Here is a 19,141-nt window from a genome sequence, read left to right on the forward strand (position 1 = left end):
TCGCCGGCGCGTTTCTGTGACGTATAAGAACGTGACGGGCGGACGAGCCTTCTACTTCTGCACCAGGGCTTCCGGTTCCCGGGTCGTGGTGTTTGTTTTGGTTTGCCGGGTTTTTCTTCCTTCTTCCGGTTGTTTGGGCGCGAAAAGAGTGAGCTGCGCTTTCCGAGGCCGGGAATAAACGGCCATGAGTGGAGAAAGAGGTGAAGCGACTGAGGGATCCAGAAAGCGATGAATTTTGAGCCTCACGCTCTGGTGGTAAACTCCGTCGTTTGTTTGTTTGTTTAAGGGCAATGTCTGATATCCAAATAGGTCTCTGCCACCTAGGGCAGCGGCTTGAGATTCTCCGGAGAGGAGTGAAAACACTCGCCCTCCCTCCCTGTGTACCCGGACCCTCCCGATCCTGGTTCCTGAAGCTCTGGACCCCGTCCAGGAGCGCCCGCCTGTCTCCCCGAAGTTCGTTCTGGTTTGTGGCACTCAGATAAAGGTCTGAATTGAGAGAAGTAGCTTTAAAGTAGTTTCAGCAAACCGGCAAAGAACACCAACAAAAAAGTAGGGTGCCTCACGGTTTTCCACTCCTCCCGTAAACATTTAAGTCTGAAACCAGTGGTTCGTGAAGCGTGGCATTCTCTGAGCTGTCATGCCGTCAGACTTAGCTGAATTCGCTTAAAGGCTTCATTTCTCTTCCTCTAGCATATTCCCACACCTGCTTACAGGTCAATTTGATTGTATTTAGTATATTTCATACATAGTAATTGTTTTCGTATCTGTGTCTGCCAACCCACTATTAAGTTCTGATTTCCTATGGATCTGGAAACAGTGAGGATATTTCTGTATATACACTGAAATTGTCCCAACGGGGACAGAAATCAATACCCTTGTTTAGATTCTTACAATGTCTGTCTCATGGACTTATCTAGGAGTTTTGTATGTTCTGTGCTGCCCTTTCAGCATTACAGGTGTCTGATATTGGCACTGCTTTATCAGTGGGAAATTTTACTTAATTTACTGGATTTTTAGGATGTTTTTAGTTAATTGGGGTTCAGAACCTGGACTGTTTGTCTCCCGTTTATAATTTGTTCTTACCTGTCATGCCATTGTCTGTCCACCGTGGGGCGTTTTTTGCTAAAGAGATATTTGACAGTGACCAGACACAACTTTGGTGGTCACTGCTTGAGAGTGAGGCCATTCTAGTGTCTGAAGAGAGATGAGAATGCTGTTAACCATCTTAGAGTGCACAAGCCAGCCTCTCACAACAACAAAGTCATCCCAGTGTTAATGAGGCTGAGGCTGACAAGCTTTTCCGCTCCAGTCTGTTACCTCAGCTTGAAACCATGATAACACCACTGGCAAAGAACCAATTTTGTTTGGTCTTGCTTTTTTATTTCTAGTCAGTCAGTACTGATGATTCTGTTGACTACAATTTAAAATAAGTTAGTAGTCAACTTCATAGACAATGCATTCAACACTTCAATGAACCCTAAGGTAAACTATGAATGGGGGTAGTAGGGTGTGTCAGTGTAGGTACATTTGCTGGTAGCTGTTGTACCACGTTGATGTGGGAAGTTGTTCATAGTTGCTGAGGCGACAAGGAGAAGGAATCATTAGGTAGCATATAAAAATACCTTATACTTTCTTTGTGATTATTGGAATCTGAAACTAGTCGGAAAAGCTAATCTATTTTGAAGTATTAGCTATTAGAAAAAAAATGAAATTCAAAAGACATGGCCAATTATTTTGTGAGTGAATTTGACATGCATGAAATTCTGTTAAATTTCTATAGAAACTTTATTCTCAATTTCTGCATTTAATGTAATTTTACAACACAGTTTGTAAATCACATCTGGATTACCTTTGAGTTAAATGTTATTGAGTATATATCTGGAGAAAACGATTGACAGAACTCACCTTTGTCAGATGATGGGAATTATAAGAGCCCACAGATTTGTGTAGAGAAATGAAGAAGTGTGATTAGAAAGGAATTGGAAAGATGATGGCTCATAATCTGAGTGAGCAGAGATAGACTAGAACACAATTCAGGTGGAGCATTACAATATGTGTATGAGAGACAGAAATGGTCAGTGTGTTAAGAAATCAAATCTAGCTACAGAGGGAAATTTAATGTAAGAGTGACAGGAAAGAAGGATTAGCAGCTGAGTAGGGTTAGATTCTTGTCGACCATAAATGGCAAGGTAAAGTGTAGCATGAATCTTAGAGAGTTTTTACTAATAAGTCAAACCTGAGGCCAATTATTAGGGTGAATACTGGAAGATCAGAGAGACAGAACAAGCCACAGCTACCTCACCTCGCCAGTTCCTCAGCTGGTCTTGTTTCCTCAGACTGCAAGCCTCTGAGTCCTCATCCAAATGGCTCTCAGCTGAACTGTGCTCGAAGCTTAAGTGCTTAACAGCCAAATGCTGCTAGTTTCTGGTCTTCATGCCTTATATATCTTTCTCTTTCTGCCGTCACTCCATGGGATTAAAGGCGTGTGTCTCCATGCTGGCTGTATCCTTGAACACACAGAGATCCGCCTGGCTCTGCCTCCCAAGTGCTGGGATTAAAGTTGTACACCACCACTGCCCAGCTTCTGCTATGGCTTGCTCTGACCCATTTTTTAGCCACCATTTTTGGCTCTGTATCTAGTGGCTGTCCTCTGACCCCAGATAAATTTATTAGGGTGAACAATATTTTGGGGAACACAATTCCACCACAGTAAAGAGTACAGGTGTTAAACATAGTAAGTGAATATTTAATCACGTATTTTGTTCCGAAGTTTAGTATTGTAGCTCTTGAACCACTTAGTAAGCCTGACTTGTATATTTTCTATATAATTAAAAATATATTGGCTCAGGCACATGCACCCGGCGCTAAGGTGGTTCTGCAAGCTCAGATAAGGCTTTGCCACGAGTTTCAATTCCTCTTCATGTTGACCTTCCCATCCCTTGGTGACGGTTCCAAGAGCAGGTGTTTCCAAGCACAAGGAAATTGAAGCTGCCAATCTCTTCCTGCTTAGGCAGTACACCTCAACAGAATCACATCCACCATATTGTATTGCTGAAACAGCTGCAGGTTCTGCTATGACAACATGGAGTGGCATTGACCCTACCTCTATAATTCCTAAATGTGATGTGTGATTTTTCAGCTACTTTTCCCATGTATTCTTTCTGTCTTACTTTAAGCAGGTAAGAGGAGACTTTAGTTTTAAAAAAAATAAATATTCAGGACTCGGCACGGACTGCTCTTCTCTCTCTCTCTCTCTCTCTCTCTCTCTCTCACACACACACACACACACACACACACACACACACACACGCTAGCTTACAGCCATCTCTACCTCTAGTCCCAGAGTCCTCTGCTCTTGATGACAGCCAAGCACGTTTGTGGTTCACAGACATGCTTCGAGTTCAGAGAGAGAGTGGTAACAAATGTAGTAGATGTGTGCTAAGAATTAAAATACATGTGTGGCTGGGAGGCGGTGGTGCACCTTTAATCCCAGCACTCGGAAGGCGGAGGCAGCGGATCTCTGAGTCAGGGCCAGCCTGGGCTACAGAGTGAGATCCAGGACAGCTAGAGCTACACAGAGAAACCCTGTCTCGGGAGTAAAAAAAGAAAGAAAGAAAGAGAAAATCACATATATGTGTATATATACTTTTTTATACTGTGCCTAACTTATAACCTATCCACTCATTATAAAATGCAGGAATACATAGCCCATGCCTCTTTTCTTTTTAGCAGAAATAAGTTTGATTTTAAAGGTCTGCTGGAGAAAATAAGTTACTCTAAATGTTGTCATTGATAACCTCCATCGCCATTCCCTTGTCTGGTCTGTAATTCATGAACGAACTGAGTAGTCAGTTCTTTCTGTACCCTTATTACAATTCACACAGTCCTGACGGAGGCAAAGCTTACTGCCTTATGAGTGGCAGATTTTCACATTACTATTCCTAGTGTGGAATTCGAGTACAAGCCCTCACCTTGGCCATAAACTAAGTTGGGGTGAACCTATTACTTAAAATCCTGAACTGACTTTGCCTGTGTCTGTTGTTGTTGTTGTTGTTTCCTTGAATTTAAAAATGGAGATATTTTGCACGTGGGAATATATAAATTCAAAAGCATCTTTAAAAATTTTTTCTGAAACCATGAAAATTATAGCCATTTTAAGGAGTGAAATTAAATTGATACCATTTTACTAATGAGAACCAAAGGTCTTTGTTCATTTGATTTTGAGACAGGGTTTCATTTATCTTATTAAAGACCTGCCTCAAACTCACTCTGTAAGTGAAGATAACTGTAAACTTACAGTCTTCCTGACACTACTCCTAAGTGCTGTAATTATAGACACGCACACCAAGCTAGATTTATACAGTGCTTGGGATGTGTTCAACCTCCTGAGCTGCATCTACAGCACCAAAGTGATTTTTTTTTTAAACAAGTTTAAATGTTTTAACAACCTAAGATGTTTTTCCCAAATTCTGAAACATAGTTTAGAAAATTTGCATATAATGTTTTCCACAAAACTTGGTACAAATCTTTATCATTTTTCTGGTTTTTTTTTTTTTCACCTCTGCAGACTATGTATCATTGCAATTGTATTGTTTAGATCAAAATGCCTGGCAAAGCAAATGCTTCTAAGAGGAAATCTCAACAGTTATCAAAGAAAAATTCAAAACAAAGAGCTGATGAAGAAGTGGATTTTCCAGAGAATGAGGTAATAAAATATCAAATATCATTTAGATCTCTGATTAGAAAAAGCTATTCCCTTAAAAAGAGTAAAAGTCAGTTTTACTACAAATTGTAATTCATATCACCATTCTTTAGTGCATTCTTTGTTCATAATATATATTTTATCTGTAGAAAGAGCAGTAACAATACTGCTCTTTAGTATACATGTTAATGTGTTGAAGAACCATCTTTTTATCTGACTTTTAATTGTTTGTATACCTCTAGGTTGGAAACACAGCGAAAAGAAACAAAAGTCAGGCAGGGCATCTGTCCTCTAAAGGTATTGCTCTTCTTTGTATGTCTTGTTTAAAGTGTCTTCTACCGATTTTCATGAAACAATTTTCAGCTTCTGGGTCATGAGTTCATCAATAGTAAAAGGTGGTCATAAGCAGCCACATTCACAGTATTTAATTCTTCTAGAGAATATAGAGAGGTTTATCTGCCACATTGATAGAAACTAGAAAACAAATCATTGTCCTTGACTCTGAATTACTCATCTCTGAGAAATAGACAGTCCTGCTTCTTCAAGACATCTATACTTTCGGCTCTGCCAGTACTATACAGATAATTTTTAATCTCTAGCTTAAGCTTTTCAGAGTCAATTAGTCTGAAGTACTCACATTTTCTTAAACATCATTTCTTTATAAGAAGATTCCTTAACTCTCAATGTAGATGTGTTCTGATTTTATATTTCCTGGGGTGCCGTGCTTTTTTTTCTTTTGTAATTTCTGTACTCCTGTAATTTGTATAATAATATCCCCTTTTTCTTTACCTGATCTTTGTGAAGCCAGTACTGTATCTCATTGCTTGTTTATGCCTTGTGAATAGAACAACACATTTAATTTTTCTAGCAAACACTATTGAGGCTTATCTGCCACACTGATATGTACTAGAAAGTAAATCATTGTTCCCCGCTCTCTCTGAATTACTCAACTCTGATATAAAGAGATGTCAGTCAGTGTCTATCTGTAGCTTGTTCCGTCGCTTCTAATGTTTGATAGAAATAGTCTTCCAGTCTTTTTATTGAAATTTTTAAAATTCAAGTCATTTTTCATAAGCAAATTTTAGTAATGATAACTTTATTTAAAAGTATTTGTGCCTGGCGGTGGTGGTGCACGCCTTTAATCCCAGCACTCAGGAGGCAGAGGCAGGTGGATCTTTGTGAGTTCAAGGCCAGCCTGGTCTACAGAGCAAGATCCAGGAAAGGCGCAAAGCTACACAGAGAAACCCTGTTTCAAAAAATCGAAAAAAAAAAGAAAAAAAGTATTTGTATTGGGGTTGGGGATGTAGCTCAGTGGTAGAGCACTTGCCTAGCAAGTGCAAGGCCCTGGGTTCAGTCCTCAACTCTGGAAGAAAAAAAAAAGTATTTGTATTTTAGTGTCTCTTGATAATATATCAGCTATCATCACAGTGGGCAAATTCACTTTCAATAACTGAGGTGTTATAGTTACAATAAGATATGAATTGAAGAGTAGGTTGTTTTACTCACATAATGCCATTAATGTTCTTTACATTAAAATTATTTTTAAATAAAACTACAAACTTCTATATTGATTAGACTCTCTTGTATTACCAGCAACAGGACAAGCAAAATCTATTAACCTAAAGCAGATAAAAGTAGCGTCCAACAAGAGAACAACCTGGCAGCCTCTTCCAAAAAGTACTGAAGAATATTTGCAAAGTATGATGGAGTCAGTAATTCTGTGAGTTTCAAATTTCCTTTGCAAATCTTTCCTCCTACTTTGGTATTTACTATTTACATTTTTGTAAATACTACTATATATTTTAGTTCATTTTTTCATGGCGGTGACAGGATGCCTAACGTAAGTATCTTAAACAGCAGAAAGATTGTCTAGGCCCAGAGTTTCAGAAGACGTATCCATAGTCCTTGGCTCCATTGATTCTGAGCCCTTGGGAGGCAGAACATCCTGGTCGTGGAAGCATGACTTGGAAGAAGCAGAGCACAAGACAGGGACCAGGGACCGGTGTCACTTAAAACCACACCCCAGTGTCTTGTATATCCTTCAGCCAGTCTCTGTTTCCTAAAGTTTCTACAACTAAAGAACATATGCCAATGACAGGCATATAAAATTTAAACCATGACAGTATTAGCCTTTAACAGAAAAAGGTTTTCTTAATTATGGAAACCTGGAACCTATCAGTGAAGTAACAAGTCTGTGTGGATTGATTTGCAGTCTATTAAATTTTTTAATTGCTCTGTCAATATTGATTCTTTGTAAGTTGTATTCACAAAAATAACACTTTCTATGACAACACTATGTTATATGAAATACAAAGATACTAAAAGAAAAATCCTCCGTGGTAGAATTTAACTGCATCAGAAAAGTTGGGTGTATAAATTATAATACAATATGATTCAAAGAAAATGTCACTGTTCTACTTCAAGTGTTTTGTGTGTAATAGAAGAGAAATGCTGTCAAATAATTGCACACGTGTGTCTCTGTGTGTGTGAAGATGTCAAAATAAAACCCACTACTTTGTATTAATATACACCAGTAATAATATAAACATACATAATACTAAAAATCTTAGTATCATAAATTTCAGTTAAAGATAAGTTATATTATTATTTTTGTTGTTGTTTTTAGAGACAGGGTTTCTCTGTGTAGCTTTGCTCCTTTCCTGGAACTCACTTGGTAGACCAGGCTGGCCTGGAACTCACAGAGATCCGCCTGCCTCTGCCTCCCGAGTGCCGGGATTAAAGGTGTGTGCCACCACCTCCCGGCAAGTTATATTATTAAAAAATTATCTACTATAAAAGAGAAGGTGGGGCTGGAGAGATGGCTCAGAGGTTAAGAGCACTGACTGCTCTTCCAGAAGTCCTGAGTTCAATTCCCAGCATCCACATGGTGGCTCACAACCATCTGTAATGAGATCTGGTGCCCTCTTCTGGTGTGCAGACATATATGCAAGCAGAACACTGTATACATAATGTTTAAAAGAGAGAGAGAGAGAGAGAGAGAGAGAGAGAGAGAGAGAGAGAGAGAAGGTGAGTGGCTCTGCCTAGCTAGTGAGGTTGAACACTTGAAACATTTTTGAAAGACAGATTGTATTATGTTTCAAACTAATACGTAGTCAGTCTCTTTTTCTCCCTCAGAGAAATTTTAACCAAAAACATTAAAGGAAAAGAAGAAATTCAGTATCATCTCAACTACTTGAAGAAGAGGTAATACACAATTGGAGATGATTAAATTATAATTATTTTTAAACTGTGATTTGTTCCTGTGTTCTAAAATGACAGTGGATTATACTTTCTAAATGAAATGAAGTTTGAAAATACATACTTCCTAAGTTTTGGAGAATATATACAAAAGAATATAGTCATAATGTAACTTTTATTGTCATGTTTCACTGTTCTGTGTTTTGTGTCAGTATTTGAAAATACATGATGACTGTAACTCCTTTATACTTTAATTTTAATAACTTAGAGTAATAGTTCACAACTCTTAATTTTGACTTGTTTTCCATTGCTGTTGTTTATTGTCATGTCCTATTAGTTTCCTTCACCTCTATCTTAATTAGCTTTTCCTTTGTTTTAATAAGACACTAGGACTAAAAGCAGCTTGGAAAGGAAAGGGTTTATTTCACTTATAGCTTATAATTGATCACTGAGAGAATCCAGGACGGAAATCTGGAGGCAGAAACTAGAGCAGAAGCCATGGAGGGACATTACTTGCTGGTGGCTTGCTTAGTCAGCTTTCTTACAGCACCTAAAAACCACCAGCCCAGGGGTGGCACTACCCACAGTGAGCTGGACCCTCCTATATCCACTCTCAATCAAGAAAATGCACCACAGGCCAATCTGGCAGCAGTATTTTCTCAGTTGAATTTCCCTCTTATAAAAAGACTATAGCTCGTGTCAAATTGACAAAAACTAACCCTTACGACCTCATATTGTATTGCTCAGTTATTTATACAAACAGCATGTATAATTTTCCCAGAAATTGCTCTTAATCTTGTGGCACATCACTAATGGAGGTTGCTTTTTAAATGTTTTTTGAAGCCACAGCGACACTGGTGGTTTTGGGTAAACATTTTACTCTTAGTACAGAACTTTTTCTTGTTGTACAAAAAGGTTTTACATTTCAGCTTCAGGTTTGAAAGAAATAGTTGTGGTCTGGTTCTTTTCATGAGATGGGTCCTTTGAGCATAATTCTCTTTACATTTTCTTCAAGAATGGTTCTCAAGCTATAGAAAGAATGGCATGACTTGGGGTGGGACAGGTGTGGGAGTTTGTTGAGCAAAGTCAACAGATTAAAGAACTTCTGGACTTCAGCTCACAGACCAGTGTGTTTGACTTTCTTTAACCTAATACCTCCCAAACTGGTATTTAGGCAGGAACTCATTTACAAAGTTTTCAGATGTTCACAATATATCAAACCTGCACATATCTCTTCAGCCTTGTAAAGAAAATGGGGGGAAAGCATTTACTCCTTAGTGCCAGTTCAAAAAAATCTGGCGATGGTCTCTGACTGGCCTGGCTGAGAAAATGTTCCTATGTTTGGACTGATTTTATTGCATAATTGATATAAACTAAGTCACAATTGCCTACCCCCATGAGCAGAAAGTACTTCTAGTCAAACAAAACCATCAGCTTATAGCTTCTAAAGCAAACTGCCCTTAGAAGCCAGTGAGAAATAGTGATTGTGTTGTTGATGTACTAACTATCTTCACGGTGTACTTTATTATAAAGTTTAATAAGTTTTTGAGATTCTTCAAAATCTAACCATGACTTCAAACATTTGGAACAGTAAATTGAACCTTACACATAATTGATCTAATAAACATAGGGAAATCACAGTCTTTTATGTTAACTCAAAACTAAAATGACTGCTGCTTAGATCTTATAAAAAAGGCTGTGTTTATTGTAATCTGGTGCTGACTTCGTGGCAAAATGAAGACTGTCTTAACAGTTTAGTGAGACTGTAGGGTTTATGCCAGCAACATTTTTCTTTATGAAGACTAAAATTTTGAACATGATCTCTAAAAGATAAATGTGGGTTCCACTCTTATGTAGCTGCTTTCAAATCTTAAGTACAAGTATCCATTCTCTGAAATACTTTCAACCAGAAAGTGTTTCAGGTTTTGGGTTACTTTTAGATTTGGAGATATTAACATATAAACAACAAGGAATCTTAAGGATAGGGCCCAAATACAAATGCAAATTCTTTTATTTATCTTGTCATTTTGCTTTAATTCATTTTGTGTAGTATTTCTTAAAACTTCATTTTGATTGTGTGTGCATGTGCAAGAGAGAGCATATGGTGTGACATGCTTGTGTGTGCATGTGCAAGAGAGAGCATATGGTGTGGCATGCTACTGGAGGTCAAACACAACCTTGAGTCCTTGCTTCTCTCTTTCTACGTGGTCTTCCTACCTGTGGTCCAGGCATACTTGCTAAGGGCCTTTACCTGTTGAGCCATTTTAACGGCTCTTATATAGTATTTTTTATACGTTTTTTTGCATGAGTCAGTGTTTTATAATGGTGAATTTTCCACTAGTGGCATCATATTGGAACTAAAAGTGGTTCAGATTTCGGAACATTTTTGGTTTAGCTTTGGGAGGGTGTTCAACTTAGAGTAGAATTTTTAGAAAACCCACACTGTTGCTGTGGCAGAAGCAACTACAATGAGTTTATTCTCCTTGATTTCTTTCTCATAAAACTGAAGAATCAAGTCTGAGAACATCATTTTACTGTCTGCTGGGGAAGTAGGAACCACACAGATCAGCAAAGACTTTAATTAGAATATAGAATAGAATTCATGTCATAGTGTTCAACAGCAAAGCATGTAGCGATCATCATCTTATCTGCCTTGAACTATAAAACTCAGTCATCTTTAAGAACAGTTAGATTAACCTGTATTGGTTACATTCTTTAAAAGTTAGAAGTGAGGTTTGGGGTCAGACTTAAAACTAGAGTTCTTTCTCTTGTTCAACAATCCATACTAAACTAGCAGGCTCACATGCTATAGTAGTATAGAAACAGAAGTAGGAAATTCTGATTTTAAAATATGTTTCTAAGCCGGGCGGTGGTGGCGCACGCCTTTGATCCCAGCACTCAGGAGGTAGAGACAGGCAGATCTCTGTGAGTTCGAGGCCAGCCTGGGCTACAGAGTGAGTTCCAGGAAAGGCTCCAAAGCTACAGAGAAACCCTGTCTTATATATATATATATAAAAATGTGTGAACTGAAAAATGTTATAGTAAAGTGGCCTTAGCATTCCATGGTTTGCGGTAATTGTTAATGTATTGAAAACTTAGGTGATGATTTGTCAGGCAGAACTGGTTGGGGAAGAATGCCATTAGCTATTCTGAGAAAGAAAGAGAATGGTGTAGCCCTTACAAGTGTGATAGTAGGGGAAAAAATGAAATCGTTTCAAAACCAAAACAAAATAGTAATGTTCCCCAAAATACATATGTGTAATTCTATTTTTAAGATTACTGCAACAGTATGGAACACTGAAAGTCCCTCCCAGAAAGCTGAACTATTTAACCGATGTGTCAAATCTGCTGAAAGTGGAAAGGGCACAGGAAAGAGCTCATGAAGAGGACCTGGCTTTACTGCAGGTATGACATCCAAAAAGGCCTCAGTAATTAGAAAGCTGGCGAAAAAGTCTACAAAAAATACTATTTAGTTTGTTTTATGTTGGCCAAATATTCCTAGTCATGTGCAGCTCTATTCTTTGAGTTACTCTATTTTAGCTGAAGTCTCCATATTTTTAATTACCAAGTATTGTCATTAAGTACTATGGAATTCAAAACCTTAGTACCATACTGTTATGGAAGGTTATAGTCATTGTCTCAATTGTTAGTATCTCTATAGCTCATGTGTATTGAGCTTTTTCTATCCAAACATACCCTAGTTCCATCTCTTATCCTCACATAGTCTGAAGAGTCTAACCTTTATCTTCTTTTTTTTTTTAACTCATCTGAGAAAAATGTTGCTTTTCCAACTGAGACATAAACAAACTACCTAAAGTTAAATGCCAATCTGTCAGATAAGCAGAGCATAGTGCTCAACTTTCAGCTTTTAATTAGTTGATACTTGAACAAGTAAGAAAACCAATGTTAAAGAACTGACTATAAAAATTAAAACAAATTAGACCATATATTCCTCAGATATTTTGAAGTAATTTGTAGATGTAGTGATATTAGTGTTTGAATAGGCCTTCAGGAAGCTCAAAGTAGTAATAGTTAGTATAAAAAATATGTTGTGAAGAACATCTAGTAACTTCAACTCATAACCAATTCATTCCCACTTCTCCTGAATATGAAGAATGATACTGTGCAATCTACATATATTACAAACTAATGAGATGTATTTATGGAGTAGTGGCCCTACTTAATTCATACATTCATACTACGATTTCCATCCTGAAATTACTGCTCTGAGCATCTTTTAGTATTGGTACCACTTCTACCATTTAATAAACAGTGACATGACATTAATATAGGGGTTTTATAAATATTTTAGACCATAATAATGGTGAGTGTTAGCATCACTATTTGTATCAAACAAGAGTGTTCGGAAGCAAGCAATAAATGATAGTGTGGCTTTATGGGAAAGTATTTCTAGTGTCCAGTTAAAACTTGATGGTGATGAGAGAAATACAGATGCCATCTGTGGTTTCCTTGGAGCTCACTCAGAGGAAGTACCACATCGGGGGGGGGGGGGGGGGGGGGGGGGGGAGTGTGTTATAGTGCAGCATAAATATGACAGGAATGCCCAAGAGGATAACAAAAGCAGTGGGATGAAATAAACTTTAAATCTTAGTGATTCCCCTTTTTTCTGTGATGCTGGAGACTGAATCCGGGGCCTGAAACACTCTGCCGTTGAGTTACACAGCTAGGCTTTTTATTATATTTTGTGACAGATTCTTGCTAATTTCCCTGAGCTGACCATAAAATTGAAATGTTCCTGCCTCTGCCTCCTGAATGCTTGGATTAATTATAGATATATGCCACCATTCCTAGTGTCATAATGAAGATCTTCATTCCTTATTGTATGTAACACTTCATTTAGTGAGTGATGTGGACTTGAGGGGAGGGCAGAGGGCAGGGTCTCACTATGCGGCCCTGGCTGGCCTGTTACTCAGCTTGACTCAAAATTAATTAATTAATTGAATTAATTTCAGAATGAGACGTTCCTGGATTTCATGGGTGGTTCTTAGATCCAAAGACTTTACAAGAAGCAAGAGAAGGTACAGAAACAAAGAGAAGGCCATGTGAGGACACGCGTAAGAGGTGGCATAGTGTAGTCACAAGGAATGCTGTCAAAAACCTAAATAGACATGGAAGAAATCTCTAATTGGGGTTTTTGAGACAAGGTTTTATAGCTCCAAGGCTGTTCTCAAAACTCCTAATCTTCCTGCCCCAGTCTTTACATGTTGTGGTTGGGAGCATGTGCCACCATGCCCGGTTGCCCATAGAATCTTTTTTTCAGAAATTGAAGAAAAATATTCATTGGGGAAACAGGCACACAGCAGAAAACAAAGAGAAAGACCCTCCACAAAGCAGGGGGCTCTCAGGAAGCTGAAAATCCAGTCTCTTCACCTGGATGGGTTTTTTTTTAACTCTCTGAAGACTCTTCCTCCCCTAATTTAGTGGTTGGTCTGTTTGAAGAAAGACAGGATAGCCAGTCTGTCAACAAGGAGCCAACTGGGGTTAGAGGGAGTCACAAGGCCTTTGTTTTAAGCTGCCAGACTTTTGTCTCAGATTTAGAGAGTAACAAAGAAGCCAGCCATCTTGGGAGTTTGCCACCTTTGTTACCTAGCCAGGCCCCTTGCCCTGTCTACCTACCAGGAAATCTCTCCAACTCCTAATCCCTCATTTCTTATTTTTAGAGGTCACCCTAACTACTGTTAGGGGTTTGGGGATAGGGTGCCTACCACTCTAGCTCCTTTGAGCTGTCAAAATGGGTAATGAGGGAGGAGGAACCATCAGAGGGCCTCAGGGGAGATTGATCTAAGTGACCACAGTAAAATTTACGCTCTCAATTTGGTGATAGCGTTCTCTTTGGATTGTGACATTTGAGGGAGGTAGCATCTTAATAATTCACTGATCCTTAGAACAAATTCTGAGGTGAAAGTCCCAAAAATTTTACCATCTAGGTGTCTTGATAGGGTTTGTTTTCTCTGCCAGTAAAATTTAAAAGGCAGGAAATAGCTGGGTGTGCTAGCACACATCAGGAGGCAGAAGCAGGAAGATCTCTGAGTTTGAGACCAGCCTGGTCTACAGAATGAGCTCCAGGACAGCCAGGGCTACACAGACAAATCATGTACCAAAAACAAACAAACGGACGGATGGACGGATGGACAGACAGACAGACAAACAAACAAATAAGTAAATAAATAGAGGCAGAGAACATCTTGCTCAGTATGGACGGATGACGGATAGATAGATAGATAGATAGATAGATAGATAGATAGATAGATAGATTGATAGATAAGGCAGAGAAAATCTTGCTCAGTAAGTAGCAGTGGGGAAATCTTTTAACACAGCAAACCAGCATTGGAGAAAGACTTATTAGGGTCAAAGAAATATACACACAGTAGGGGCAAGGAAACATACACAGATGGAAAAGACCCTCTGCAAAGCAGAGAGGGGACTTGGGAAGCCAAATCCCCATGCCCCCTCCCCAGGCCTCCAGATAATTTAGAGGGATCATAGCCAAACCATCACCTTTATTTTGGGCTATAGTCCTTCCGAACTGTAACAAAATAAATCATTGCACGCCACTTTTGATCTATTAGAGTAGCCTTGTAAACTGATATATATGGTGTTTACTTTATAATTATCTTAATCCGCACTTTGTATATCCAGCAGTCAGTTCATAACAGCATGATGCTATGGAACAGGTTAACTTCACTATGGAATGCAGTTCACAGAATTCAAGCCCTGGAGCATTCGTAAAAACAAACAGCCTACTTCCTTCTACCTAGGAATTTCAGTGACATAAAGAATTGGACAAAAAAACTACTTAGAGGAAAAATAAATATATCATAACTAATATTGAGCCTGACTCAAAGTATAAAGTAGTTTCTGTGTACAAGTAAATAAATGTTAATAACATATTCAACATTAAGTAATTTAATAGGATTTTAACTAATGTGGTGATACAGATCTTACATAGTGTTAAGTCCTTTATAGTTGTGCATTGAAATATTTTCAGATGAAGTGGTATGATGTCTAGGATATACTTTAAAATAGTGCAGCTTTAATAACCCGGAAACTGGTTTATACTGGTCTACAATCAGCATATTCTTGTTATCTCTATAACTAATTTCATTCATTTTGCATATTTGTCTTTCTCTATAAAATAACATTTAATTTAGAAAATGCTCATATATTGTTTTTATTAATATCTAGTCCCAATGCCTAGCATTTCATTCTCTTGGCATATTAAAACAGGCATTCAAATGTTCCTAACTAAAATGAAAAATATTTTCATTTTTTTTCTGGCACTTGAAATTATATGCTACTTAACAAATGCTGTTGCTTGGTGTCATTAGTCCTTGGGCTCTGCAAGACTCATACAAGGGTTTTCCAGGACCTCTGTGTAGTTGGAAGGTTTCTCCGATCTTGCCCAGCCCCGCGGTCCTACAGCCGCTCGGACCCAGGTAAACACACAGAGGCTTATATTATTTACAAACTGGATGGCCTATGGCAGGCTTCTTGCTGGCTAGCTAGCTCTTATAACTCAACCTATTTCTTTTTATCTATAAGTTGCCACGTGGCCATGGCTTACCTGTACTTTTACATCTTGCTTCTCCTGCTGGTGCTGGTGTCTCCCTAGGCTCTGCCTTTCTCTTTCCTTGGATTTCCCACCTGCCTCTAAGCTGCCTTGCCATAGGCCAAAACAGCTTATTTATTAACCAACGGGAACAATATATTCATATATATTCACAGCATACAGAAAGATATCCCCCAGCACCTCTGGTACTTGTTAGCTTCTGTGTTAAGTTTTGAAGAAGCATTGATGAGCAGTTATCTCTTTATCCCATAAAAGTAAGTTTCCTAGTAATTCATGTTATAGTGGCCAAGCAGCTTTCTAGGGGCTCTGTTTTGAAAGATAAGTAAAACTCTTTTTGTCCAGAGTGTCTCAAAATATAAGGTATTATATGTATACGGTCTCCTGGTGTTTCATTTATAAGACATTTACTTTAAAATATTAACTTGTCTTTGTGCTTCAGGAAGAAATAGACAAGATAGTAGAGACCACAGAGTCAATGACTGAAAGTATTCAGAGCCTAAAGAACAAAATTCAGATTCTGACAAATGAGGTAGAGGAAGAGGAGCAGAAGGTGAAACAGGTAATGCTTCAAAACCATATTGCTAATATTTAACTATAATTTTTAATGCAAAAGTGTTACCAAGGTAACTTGAGTTCTGTAAGGTGAACAAAACCAGCCTTTTGAAATAATCCCTAGCTTTCTGTTTTATTTAGGAATTTCACCTGGATAGTAATAAGGTACTATCTCTTCCAGAACTTTCTCAGAAAAGTCTTAGAGCACCCACTCTTCAAGTAAGTACCATACTATTGCCAGGCTGTATTACACACACACACACACACACACACACACACACACACAACACACAACACACAACACACAACACACACACTCATATAAAACCATATCCCATGTCTTTAAACTAATCCTGTTATAAATTTCTTGACAAATTCTTTTCTTACTTGGCATTTAATTGAACCCCTTTTCCGTCAGTTTGTATAGACTATTCTTATCAGTATTGATATAACAGTTGATTGCACAGATATGCCATTGGTGTAAAGTACTGATAGAAATGAGCAATTTTATAGTACACTCCTTCATATATTTTTACATGTTTGTATTGTCCTAACGACAGGTATATACCTCTCTAACTTTGGACTTTTAACAGTGACGTACAGCTCTTTATGCACTAGCACTGGAGTACTTGACATTTATCTGTACGCTGGTAGTTTGTCTTTCTTCCGAGGAGCTCATTGATGTTGTCATATAAGTGCTCATTATCTGTAGTGCTCCAGCAGAGTAGGGATGGGAGAAGGAAAGACTTATTGAAAATGAATGGCCATCAGTTGATGACTAGTGAAGTGGTGTGGTGGATACTTAAGATTATTTTATATATATATATAATCTCCAAATAACAGACATAAGACATTTTTTTTCATCGTAAAGTGCTATAATTAATTGTACTCTCTTGCCCACAGGAAGAAATTTTGGCAGTAATTCCAAACCAGAATGCTCTTCTGAAGGACTTGGATGTCCTTCATAATTCATCCCCAGTGAAGGACATATCAGCGTTCATTCAAGAAGCCTATAGGAAACTTGATGGCTCTTAAGGAGTTGGTTGTGGTTTTTGTTTTTAAGTATTGTTTCATATTAACTTATCGTTTATGAATTGTGAAACCTTCCTTTTTAAGACAGAGTCACTCTGTGTGTAGCCTGGGCTGGCCCAGTGTCACCCATGCTGGCCTTGAACTCACCGTTGTCCTGCCTCAGCATGCTGAGTGCTAGGATTACATATGGGAGCGGCACATCTGGCCCAAAGGTGTACAACTTAACTGTAATAATATATAAAGCTGATGTTTTTGCAGAACAATTACTCCCTGTTATCCACTTTAAAAACAGCCTTTGTGGCCCTATCATTAGTATCTAATGTTCTAAAAACAGTTGATAGCAGTTGCTAAATCTAGGAAATCCATATATGGTATGTCTATAGTTATCTGCTAAAACTGTATACTATGAATGATTTTTAAAATTAAAAAGGCCATGTTGTAACAGTTTATGATTTCTGAAGGGAACTTATTTATTGAAAGTAGTTTTGTGGATAGGAAGAGTTTATGTGTGGCACTTAATCAGGGAAAACATGAGTGTGTCTCTACCTTTAGCTAATAGCTTGCATTTTCTGTTTGGTCATGTGGAACTTGAAAAAATCCCAAATGCCTCTTAAATCCCTGGTCTTTGTGGAATTATTGCTGTTTTTTCCAGATGCTTTTATTTTGAAAGTAATAATATTTTGGTCCTTTGATTGGTAAAGCTTGGGTGCTGGATATTTTCCACTATCATCAAAGCATACTCTAAGAAGATTGTTTAAAGGGAACTAAGTATATCTGTTTGCCTAAAAATGAAAACAAGTTAACAAGCAGCCAGAAAACAGTTTCAGGAAAAGCCAGTCAGGAGAACTGCCTGCTGAAGGTAGAAGCCGAAGGTGAAGGAGTAGGCCATGTGTGAGACCTGCAGCTGAGAAGAAGACCCAGCACCCTGCAGGAGAAAGAAGGGTTGCTGTGGGAAGCCACACAGAAGTGGCCCACAACTGACCAAATGTACCTGGGCTTTCGGAGAAGCTGTTAACGCATGTCACTTATGAGGCAGCCTGTATGTTCATGCCCACCACGGGTGTTCATCTCACATCTCAACAACTATCCTCTAGAGGAAGATATGTGCCAGGCAAGGTGGCAGTTTTGACCAAGACAATATTAGTTATGTCATGCTGTATCCCACAAAGTTTTTACATTAACCTTGCCTCATGGCGAGTTTATGTACATAAAGAAAAAATTCCATACGCAGATCAAAAATCATCTCTAAGCAACAGCAGTATATTGGCTTGGATTTTTTTTAATCTACTTATAACTGCAATTGAATTTTTGGTAAGAAAAATTTCTAATAAAGAATATTTTTGTGGATTTATTAAGGAAATGCTATAATACTAATTTCCCCCAAGCAGAGCTCCCCAGAATTCACATTCAGTTAAGTATGTTGATATTGATGCCTATTATAGAGGGAAATCATGTCTTAGGAATCCTGGAGCTACTCGATTCCAGAGAATCAGAAGCAGGCTCTTCTTAGGAAGTAATGGTCAGGAAGACTTCAGGAAAGGACCAGATTCCACAGAATGCCTTAAAACCCTCCACTCAGCAACTGATTGATGGCTTCAAGCTTCTATACTAATGGAATCCTAAGTTATCATTGTTTATCATTACCTACAGTGTTTCTACCAGCATGCTGTTTTCCTCAGGATATCTGCTTGAGAGATTTTAGTAGAATATTTTAAGGTGTGTTACTTTCAAAATATTGGTTGGGCTTTGCTCTTTTTTGAGGGGCCCGCCACCCAACTCCCAAATAAATCACACACACAGAAGCTTATTCTTAAGTGTGAATGCCCGACCTTAGCTTGGCTTAGTTTCTAGCCAGCTTTCTTTTCTTTTTTTTTTTTTTTGATTTTTCAAGACAGGGTTTCTCTATAGCTTTGGAGCCTGTCCTGGACTATCTCTATAGACCAGGCTGGCCTTGAACTCACAGAGATCCACCTGCCTCTGGGCTTATAGGCGTGCGCCGCCACCACCAACTGGCCTTAGCCAGCTTTCCTTATCTTAAATTATCCTGTCTACCTTTTACCTCTGGC

At 38.3% G+C, this 19,141-nt stretch overlaps 1 protein-coding gene across 3 annotated transcripts; it reads left to right on the forward strand.

Moving 5' to 3' along the window:
* Positions 1 to 53: 53 nt before the first annotated feature.
* Cenpq (centromere protein Q) lies at positions 54 to 17,192 on the forward strand. 3 transcript variants are annotated; one of them, XM_036168411.1, is made up of 9 exons: positions 54 to 255; positions 4,568 to 4,705; positions 4,945 to 4,999; positions 6,296 to 6,422; positions 7,838 to 7,906; positions 11,176 to 11,305; positions 15,931 to 16,050; positions 16,185 to 16,262; positions 16,947 to 17,192. In XM_036168411.1, exons 2-9 carry the CDS (start codon positions 4,604 to 4,606, stop codon positions 17,076 to 17,078), a joined length of 813 nt encoding a protein of 270 aa, XP_036024304.1. In that variant the 5' UTR covers positions 54 to 255; positions 4,568 to 4,603; the 3' UTR covers positions 17,079 to 17,192. The 3 variants fall into 3 exon arrangements, with proteins under 3 accessions (XP_036024304.1, XP_036024306.1, XP_036024305.1); XM_036168413.1 differs by having other exon boundaries at positions 54 to 252; XM_036168412.1 differs by lacking the exon at positions 54 to 255 and adding an exon at positions 321 to 484.
* The last annotated feature ends 1,949 nt before the right edge of the window (positions 17,193 to 19,141 follow it).

Source organism: Onychomys torridus, chromosome 18 (genome assembly GCF_903995425.1).
Source record: "Onychomys torridus chromosome 18, mOncTor1.1, whole genome shotgun sequence".
Taxonomy (NCBI): Eukaryota; Metazoa; Chordata; class Mammalia; order Rodentia; family Cricetidae; genus Onychomys; species Onychomys torridus.